The sequence below is a fragment of the Camelina sativa genome, chromosome 13 (assembly GCF_000633955.1).
Source record: "Camelina sativa cultivar DH55 chromosome 13, Cs, whole genome shotgun sequence".
Lineage (NCBI taxonomy): Eukaryota > Viridiplantae > Streptophyta > Magnoliopsida > Brassicales > Brassicaceae > Camelina > Camelina sativa.
This window is the reverse complement of record NC_025697.1, coordinates 8054487-8064616: the sequence shown is the minus strand read 5'-3', so window position 1 is coordinate 8064616 and position 10130 is coordinate 8054487. Positions and strand designations below refer to the sequence as shown.

At 38.6% G+C, this 10130-nt stretch overlaps 2 protein-coding genes across 3 annotated transcripts; one reads left to right on the top strand and one right to left on the bottom strand.

The window, feature by feature from the left end:
* LOC104735915 (E3 ubiquitin-protein ligase RBBP6) lies at window positions 1808-4244 on the bottom strand. Of its 2 annotated transcripts, XM_010455800.2 has the most exons (5): window positions 4036-4244; window positions 3769-3923; window positions 2515-2573; window positions 2299-2412; window positions 1808-2152 (listed from the first exon to the last, which is right to left on the bottom strand). In XM_010455800.2, exons 1-5 carry the CDS (start codon window positions 4155-4157, stop codon window positions 2096-2098), a joined length of 507 nt encoding a protein of 168 aa, XP_010454102.1. In that variant the 5' UTR covers window positions 4158-4244; the 3' UTR covers window positions 1808-2095. The 2 variants fall into 2 exon arrangements, with proteins under 2 accessions (XP_010454102.1, XP_010454101.1); XM_010455799.2 differs by having other exon boundaries at window positions 1808-2412.
* LOC104738037 (protein GFS12-like) lies at window positions 4299-10123 on the top strand (the record flags this gene model as incomplete). Its single annotated transcript, XM_010458275.2, has 12 exons — window positions 4299-4550; window positions 4657-4778; window positions 4862-6934; window positions 7090-7417; window positions 7532-7747; window positions 7865-7937; window positions 8025-8230; window positions 8329-8391; window positions 8729-8937; window positions 9016-9127; window positions 9241-9726; window positions 9830-10123. Coding segments are annotated over exons 1-12 (4317 nt in total), but the record flags the coding sequence as incomplete, so codon positions are not given.

Below are 10130 nucleotides of genomic sequence, written 5' to 3'. Positions count from 1 at the left end.
AACAGTAATAGATGCTTTAAAAAGCAAACAAGAAAATTTTGTTTTAGTTTTGCAACAAATAAAGAAGTTCCACGTACGTGTTGAGAGGAGTAGATGTAAATACGGAAAGTATTTTCTTGCACGCTCACGCAAAGAGTGTGAATCGCACTCAACACCAAACGTTTAAGAGTCACTTCACACTTACAAAGCATATTTTTTTACCACTTCTAAATATTTTCTAATGGATCGTAAATTTAATGCTTTGGATGATTGATTACAAAGCTCATCATCGTACGTTAGTACTACAAGTTAGTTTGTCAGATTTTTTTGGTCACCTCCTATAATATTTGCAGAGTTGGAGAAGTATATATAAATATATAATAGGAGCTCACAAACAATTAACTTTGTTGGCTATGTCTACTTATAAGCTGATGTACAAATTTAAAAATTTAAGATATAGTTCTGAATATATATATATATATATGAATACAAATGATTCAAAATGTATTTTTTTGTTTGGTATAAAAAATAAACAAAAACTTGAAGTTTGATGATTATTGAATTTTTTTGTCATGTAATGTAATACAAAAACTCATTAAACAAACATAGGTTGTGTGCTGCCACTAGAAAGCAATACAAAAACATTAAAATAAAATAAATTGTGATGGTTAATGATTGAAGCGCGTGAATTTAAGCCGTATGGAATGGCGCAATGAAGATTCAGTTGGGACTTGGGAGTTGGGACTAGCTAAAGTGACTATTGACTTTTAGATCACTTAAAAAGGCGACACTGTAATTGATCGATCCAACGGGTATAAAAAGCCATTGGTGTGAAAGCTTACTTACACGGTTGAGATCTTCTTTACTTTTACATTCTCTTGTAGTCTTGTCTGCTAAAACGAATAAGATGTCTTCACTTCACATCCTTGGCCGTTGTGAAGAAAACCTTAACTGTGAATCTTGTTATAAATAATCAAAATGTTAGATATATTAAAAATAATAATCATAATGTTACATGTATTAGTTAACTCAAAAGTGCATATTTGTAGATTTCATTAGAGTCTTGACAAATAACAAATCTTATTATTGTGTTTTTTTTTAATAATGAAATAACAAAAAGAGAATTAGAAGGTTTGTTTGACTTGGATAGGTATTGGCCACATGTGAGCAGCTTTTGGAGATTGTGTTATTACACCCCAAGATCTTTTCGACCACATTCGTATCCTCTCATAGTCTCATAACCCAAAATGTCGGCGAAGTCATTTTTTTTTATTGTTTTCGGACAGAGTCATTTTTCTTGAATTATTTTTTTTTTTTGTTTGTCGGACCATGACATCTTTTTTTTTGCACGATAAATATATTATGTGTGCTGAAGTACAATAGAGTATTTGAAGTTTTGAACTATGGCACTCAAAATAATCATGTGCGAGTTACTCCTAATTTTGGGTTTGAGTACATTTCAGATGCTTTTACGGACGCCTTGACGGTCAAGGCTTGACCTATGACTTTTGTAAAACGAGGGCTTAAGTTAAGGTTGTGTATATTGCATTGATTTCTCAAACTCAACAACTTTAAAATCTCTAGAAAAAAAACACTTTACATAACGACGACAAGAAAGAGATTCAAAACTCATCACCGTAGACAAAATATAATCGAATCAGAAATTATAGTAGTTTAATTTTTGTTCTCTCCCTGATTTGTAATTATTGTGTTTCCTCTTGTCTCTTGGAAGTGGGACACACTTGTGTACCCATGAGCTCTATTAGATAAATTGTTCCTACAATGAACTTATGCAGATCATTACTAATTGGAACTGGTCTCATAACTATGATCTAAAACGCTAAAGACACAAGCAATTGATGTTCCAACCAAAAAATTACAAATTTCAGATTCATGAAGCTATTTGTTCTAATATCACATACAACTCCAGTCACAGATTTAACCAAATAACGCCGGAGAGAGCTAATCGACATAAAGAAGAAAGATCATGACGCTAATCTTAGCTAAAACCATCGGAGTAACAGATTCTTTGAATCAGACAGATACCAGTGATTGAGTTTGTTCTGCTGAAGACTTAGCTAAACCACCCCAGTAATGTATAACCAAAAAAAGGAAACTAAAGCTTCAACTTCTTCTTGGGTTTCTTTAACTTAGCATCTTCATCGACTGTGATCTGTTGCTTTCAAAAAAGTTTCCACACGCAGATATGAGCGACGGAATCCAGAAAGTAACGTAAACAGACTTTACAAAAATCTGTGTGGGGGAAACGAAAAGCAAGTAGAAAGATGAGATAAGGAAAAAGGGAGTGAGGGAGATAACCTTATGCTTTTTGTTTTTCTTCTTCTTTTTCTCGTCTTTTTTCTTCTTTGCGTTTTTCTTCTTTTTCTTTTTGCTAAGCTTAGTGTTCTCTATCTTATCGTCATCAGAAGATACCTAAACATGATTACGCAGGTGTACGAAGTGGTCAGCAGAACATATTCTGGAACTTTTATTCCCTGCCCAGATAGAATGAAAGAGAGTAGAGAGAATAGTTACCTCGTCGTCCTCGAATGAGGCAACGTGTTGGATTCTCCTTCCTGAACTAGAAGCCCCACCTGAGACCAGAAGAGTATCATACAGATTAAGCCTTCACATTCAATTCCCCAGAGTTTAAGATAAACCTCATTCGGCCATATATGTTTCCCATTAACATAACTGATACATGCATTTTTCTCCATATGGATTGGCTCGGATAAAAGTAAATCTCTCCATGTTAGTAGTGTGCTACATTTTCACCGACCATATAGGAATAACATGACTATTCTAAACTTTGAGGTGAGCTAAACTTAGTCCACAGTTACAACGAACTTATAGTGTAAAACTAGTTTCAGGCTAATAGTCACTATGTATTAACATGTCACGAATGAGCTAGATATGCTTTCCAAACTCTCTTGAAGCTACGTTGAACCTGGGGAAAACCCATGGAATGCATCAATGCACTATCTTTATTTGCAATGATGTAGTGAAGTCTCAATTCCATATACATCCCTTGCACAATCATGACTTTGTAAAAATTCTACGCGAACTTATAAGGTCTCAGGTTTGATGCAACCCACAGTTTTACTAACATATCCCACTTTCTATAGTTCTCCTTGACCATTGAAGGTGAGAGTTTACCAAGTATTAAGGTTCTTCTGTATACCTTAACTTGAACTGAGCTACAATTCAGAAGAACTTGTCCCTAGCTTTCAACCCTAATGCCCAACCAAAGTACTTGAGAATCCAACATACCTGATAAGAACCAGATGTGATTCTCTCTTTATTCACTCTTTCAATCAATTACAGAAGACGAACAGAGAACAAACTGAAACCCATAACTAAAGATAGAACCCTGGGGTCAATTCTATAGCAACCTAAACTCTCCTAAACCCCAAACCAAGATCCTCAACTCATTCCTTCAGCTCCCCTTTAAACCTTAGTTTTCAACTAACGGATAGGCTAATTACAATAGTCCTGCACTAGACTTAACACGACTACCTTATAAAGACCTCACCATATTTTGGGCAGCACCTCAGCTCTCAGCTAATGCTGAGCTATCAACCATGAGTTACAATCAAGCACAAACTCTTTTAGGCTAATTACAAGGTTCTCTCTACAACACTACCACGAAAGCCTTATAAATCACAGGACAATGCCATTGCCATCTTTAAAATGCCTAAAGCCGCTCAAACAGCCTACTCCAAATTACAAACCTTTCTCGAACAAACAACATTATCAAAGAAAGAAAGAATCGTGCTTTAAAGTACTCACTCGAAATAACAGTGTCTTTGGCGTTTTTGACGGCTAACTCAATAAGATCCGGATTAATGGAAGCTAACCCATTAGGATCTTGCAGCTTCCTCTCTAGAAACTTGGCTAAAGCCGCCGCTTTGTTCGTCTTCAAGGGTCCACCTGGATGAGCCAATCTGTATACATCAACAACAACATCCATGAAAGTCTAGAATTTTCAAATCGAGAACAAGAAAAAAAAAAAAACCTAAGGAGTGAATAAAAAAGAAAAAAATAAAAGAAGAGAACCTGGGGTGAGGCTTAGAGCGAGAAGAAGAGGGAAGAGAAGTAAGAGGAGCGAATTTGCTTCCTCTGAGAGCTCTCTTCTCATCTTCGGTCAGCTCTTCGTTAATTGCTCCTCTTCCTCCCATTGCAATTTCCGATCACCGAAACCTTTGACGGCCGTCTTATTTTTATTTTTGAAAATTTTATAATAAAATCAAATAATTAAAAGAAACAAAAAAAAATCTAAAAACATAAGACAACCATAATAATAGGGTTGTTAAAACGTCGTCGTACAAGAGAAAACACGGCGTTGTTTGGCCGCGCTTTTTCTCCTTCAGGTCGCCGAGATTGATCGGATCCATTGCGACGACGACCGTCTCTCTTCCTCCCAAAAAAAAGAAGGGATGCGAGGTGAAGCAAGTGACCTCTGCTTCGATTGCCTAGATCAACGTATCAAATCAGACTTCTCCGACCAGATCGTCTTCTCTTACGGCCTCTCCGATTCGCCGCTACCTTTTGGATCCTCCGCCGTCGTTGAGGTCTAGTCCCTTTACTCTCCCTCCTCTAGTCATTATCTGTATTGTAGATTTCAATGGTGGAAGTATTGGAATTAGAGCTGCTTCTTTCAAATTGGTGTTTGTGTAGGTTTCTGATTCTAGCGAGGAAGTATCTGCTTCTTCTTCTTCTTATTCTAGTGAATCCACTTCGTCTCAGTTCGTTTTGGAGTATCTCCGGAAGGAAGAATATGGTTGCTTAGCCAATTACGCGTACGGTCTCGGTTGCTTTCTCCTTAGGGTAAGACTTGAATCTATTATTTGTGGTTTGAGCAAACTTCTTTTTTTGTTTGCAGCGAGAGATGTGTTGTTGGAGATCGAGAAGGTGGAAATTCAAATGATGCTGTTGAAACTGATGAGTGTTTGGATTGTTCACCCAGTGGCTCTCAGCCTACTGAATATGATGATACAGAGAACATTACTTGTGGAAGTGTTACTTGTGAGCTTTCAGGTAGTTTTTCATGTTGGAAAAGAATAGCTGCACTTTTACCAATTGCTCGGGTTAGAAAACGTTCTGCATCTGATCTTCAAAAGCTTGCTGTTAGTTTCCTTTCTGAGTGTCCAGAAGATCAAGTTTTAGCCTCTCTACATCGCCTGATTGATGGGAAGCCATCTGGACAAGATATCAGCAGTTTCCTTCGTCTTCTTGGGTTACCATTGTCAGAGGACAACAGCAAACTTCCATGTCTGAGGCATCCGAATCTAGCTCCGGTCTTAGGACTTTTGGCATCATCTGATTGTTTGGTCTCAGTGCTCCCCAAAGCACCGTATACATTAGAGAATATTCTCCACTACAGCCCCAGTGCTATTAAGTCAGAATGGCATAGAGATTTTCTGATATATCAGCTATTGTCTGCGTTAGCTCACTTGCATGGGTTGAGGGCTTCGCATGGTGACATTCGTCCGTCAAGCATATTGCTGTCTGATTCATTATGGAGTTGGTTAAAGATCTATAGCAAGCCTGATTTAGGTTCTAGAGATGCCAAATCATCTGCTTCAGGAAGATGGTGGTGTGCAGAGGGTTGTTATTCTTATGGCCTTTATGCTGATCTTAAAATTTCTTTAGATTTGGACTGGCAGACTCACTTTAATAAATGGTGGAGGGGAGAGTTAAGCAATTTTGAGTATTTACTTGTATTAAACAAATTAGCAGGTCGACGGTGGGGGGACCACACATTTCATCCGGTAATGCCATGGGTCATAGATTTCAGCAAAAAACCTGAAAATGATAGTGACTCAGGCTGGCGGGATTTGAGAAAAAGCAAATGGAGATTGGCAAAAGGAGATGAACAATTAGATTTCACCTATTCAACATTTGAGTCTCCGCATCATGTTTCGGATGAATGTCTGTCTGAGCTGGCTGTTTGCAGCTACAAAGCAAGAAGACTACCACTGAGTGTCCTGCGAAAGGCAGTTCGGTCTGTGTATGAACCTAATGAGTATCCCTCTGACATGCAAAGGCTTTATGATTGGACCCCTGACGAGTGCATCCCTGAGTTTTACTGCGATCCCCGCATCTTTTGCTCCGTTCATCCTAGTATGTCTGATTTAGCTGTACCTCCATGGACAAGCAGCCCTGAGGAGTTCATTAAATTGCATCGAGATGCCCTGGAAAGCCCCCATGTTTCATCTCTCATACATCACTGGATTGATATAACGTTTGGTTACAAAATGTCAGGACAGGCTGCTATTACTGCAAAGAATGTTATGTTGTCTTCATCTGAGCCGACAGTACCAAGGTCAGTTGGACGTCGTCAACTCTTTTTTCGGCCTCATCCGGTACGCCTTGGGTATTCTCGTGAAAAGGAACAAAGTAGAAATGAACTAGAAATGCATACATTCCATGGCTTTGGTGTGGACAACAAGAGGTCCATCATCCTCCAAGCTGATGACTATCTGGAAGAAACTGAAGAGGCATCTGCATTTTCTGATCATGCATCACATCTAAGTCCAGAGTATCACCTTCATCAAAACTTAGTTGAGTCTCCTTTGCATGATTCTTCCAGTGAAAACACTAACAAAGAAAATAATAGTCTCCCTGGAACTTCAGAAAACAAAGGTTTACCATCAAGTATAAGTTTGAGTTATCTAATTGAGCATATGGAGGTGAGAGACAAAGCATCGACAGAACTTCAGGAGTTGTTACTATGGCGGCAAGATTTCTGCGCAAGAAACTTTTCCAAGGACATTGCAGGGGATATTTTTTCTATAGGCTGTGTCCTGGCAGAACTTTATTTGATGCGGCCGCTATTCAACTCTGTGTCTTTGGCTGCTTATTTAGAAGGTGGTGACTTACCTGAATTGGTCAAGGAACTTCCTCCTCCTACTCAGGTACTTGTCGAAGCATGTATTGAACAAGATTGGAGAAGGTATTTTTTTCTCACCCTTTATGTTAAACCCTGTTCTTCTTTGTTATTTCACTGTGTTTATGACTGTGTGATATGTGCTGATAAAAATGTGTAGTAACACATTTTGTCTTTTTAGGTGTGAATGCCTAATTACTCTCTCCTTTCGCAACATGTAGGAGGCCCTCAGCAAAGAGTCTTCTGGACTCTCCGTATTTCTCAGCTACAGTGAGGTCAGCTCACTTGTTTGCTGCTCCTCTTCACCTTTTGGCTAAAGATCAAACACGCTTGTGTTATGCTGCAAATTTTGCCAAACAGGGAGCCTTGAAAACAATGGGAACATTTGTTGCAGAGATGTGTGCTGTGTACTGTTTGCCACTAGTCACAACACCTTTATCTGAGGACGAGTGTGAATTGGCTTATGTACTTCTCAAGGAATTTACAAAGTCTTTGACACCAATGGCGGTGAAGAGACTTGTCTTGCCTTCTATCCAGAAGATCTTACTGGTACACATATATTGTTGGTTCCTGATGAAATTTCTAGATCTAAATTTCTGTGGTTAGAGTATCAGCATCTTGTTAAGTTCAATTAATGTCTTCTGACAGAGTATCATATGTTAGACCACAGGTTACTCGCATTTGAAAGTTTCACTTCTTCAAGATTCGTTTGTGAGGGAACTATGGAATCAAATTGGAAAGAGAGTATATCTTGAAATGATTCATCCTTTAGTCATATCAAACTTGTATAATTCTCCGGACAAGATCTCGGCTTCTGCAGCTTCTGTGCTGCTGATTGGTTCAAGCGAAGAGCTTGGTACCCCTGTTACAGTACATCAGGTCAGAGAAGTTTTCTTGTTCTTGTCCTCCACTCCATTTTTATATATGTACCTTTCATCGGGTATGTTACGTGTTTCTGAGTTTCTGTTTTGGATGCTGACTTGTCCCTTGATACAGACTATACTGCCTCTGATTAGTTACTTCGGAAAAGGAATATGCACTGATGGGATTGATCTGCTGGTCAGAATTGGTACACCCTATCTGTTAGTTGAAGCAACTTGCTCTACCTGGAAATTTCATATCTAGCTAAGTGGTTGTCATATTGTTAAATTTTCAGGGAGACTGTTGGGCGTGAACTTCATTGTCAAACAGATGCTGCCATTGCTTGAACATGTTGTTTACTTCTGTATCGATCTTTCTTCTTTGAAAAAACCAGAGCCGGTTCATAGCTGGTGTTCTTTGGCACTGACTGATTGCCTAATCACACTCGATGGTCTAATTGCTCTTATATCAGACGAGTTGCTTATACATGAGCTGACCAAAGTATGTTTTAAAATTTTGCTCTGTCTATCTTTACTGTAGTTTACGTTAAGCACTTATGTTTTCTTTTTGCTGGTGTGGCTTGTCTTATCATTACATAGGGTCGGTTGTGCCTACATGTAAGAGTTCTTATGCAGAAAAATCTAGAGTTGCGGGTCCTTCAGGTATTATTGATTTTATTTCTCTATTTTACTTCATCAGTAACTTTGAGGGAGGTGTTAATGATAATGATGTATAATCAAGATGTACGACCTGGTTTAAGTTGGCAATTGAGTAACTCACTTTAAGTGGTGAAATAAGATTGACTAAAAAAAACGAAGATTTAGCTTAATTTTAGTGGCTCTGCTGTGAAGTTAGTTCTATTGATATTTGCATTATGTATCAATGCCTTATTTGTAAGAGGATCCATCAGTACACCTCTTTACTGCTCTTTGCAAACATATGGAAGGCCTTTTTAACATTTGATTTTCTTTTTAAATGTTGCTTTCTTCAATGTTTCAGATTGCTGCAACTTCTCTGATGTCAATTTGCCAGCGGCTTGGACAAGAGTTGACTGCATTGCATGTTCTTCCACAGTTGAAGGAGCTTTTTGATGAGTTTGCTTTTTCTGAGAGAAGTACAGATGCATCTGACTCGTTAAGCTGGAAGATCAGGGCTGCCAAGCAAAATTTTCATCCAGAATCTCCAATCAAAAGCCGTATGGATCTTGTGTGCGTAATTCACCTGAATCATTAGTAAATAACTTTTTGTATTTTCCTTTTTATGTCCTAACGTTGTAGAAATTACAGGTTGCTTCTCTATCCTTCTTTCGCCTCACTTCTTGGTATGGAGAAATTACGTCAAGGTTGTCCAACCTGGCTACTCCTTGAGCAATATCTGCTAAAGCATCATAACTGGAAGGTATTCTTTCTTAATATATAGAAGAACTCTGGTTTCCGTTGCTATAAAATTTGATATATATACAGATTCCCATTGTGCTATGAACATTTATCACTGAATCTATTTTGATTCAGTGGGAATACACAGGACGATCTTCTCGACGTAATGTGGAAGCTAGGCCTGTTCTAACCAAGGGCCCTGCATCTAAGCAGCCTCCTAAGATGTTGCTCAACGGATCTGGACGGTCGGTTCCCCAGTCGCAGGGGTTGAGAAATTCAAATCAGTTAAAACCTCATATACATGTCCCAGTTGAAGAACAAGAAGCAGTTTCAAACCCTTTGGCGCGTGAACCGTGGTCATGGTTTCCTAGTCCAGTAGCTTGTTGGGAAGGGCTTTACATTGGGCGTTTTGGAAACCTCAAAGATGAGCATCAATGGAAAACTAGAGCATCTGTGTTGTCTTCTGCGCGTGCCCACCATGGAGCTCTAAGATCATTAGTGGTTTCTGAAGATGAGTGCACAGTTTTCACCTCAGGAATTGATCCAGGGTTTAAGGGAAGTGTTCAGAAGTGGGAACTAGCAAGCTTAAGTTGTGTATCTGGTTATCATGCCCATGAAGAGGTTGGTTCCTTGTATTATTATTACCTTCTTACGTCATGCAGATAATAACTCTCATACCCATAATTTAGGAAGTATGCACCTAATTGTTACTTGTATAATTTAGGTTGTTAATGACATCAGTATACTGTCATCTACCGGAAAGATAGCATCTTGTGACGGAACTATACATGTGTGGAACAGCCAAACCGGGAAACTAATATCTTTGTTCTCCGAGTCACAGACTGATCAAGATCAAGCTTCTTTATATCCGTCATCAAAGAATAATTCCAATCAGTGTAATAGACTTGCATCACATGGATTATCAAGTGGGATATTCGATGAGAACTTGTATACATGTATGCATTATTTAGAATACATGGATCAGCTCGTTGTTGGAACCGGATTCGGTGCCCTCAGGTATAGTA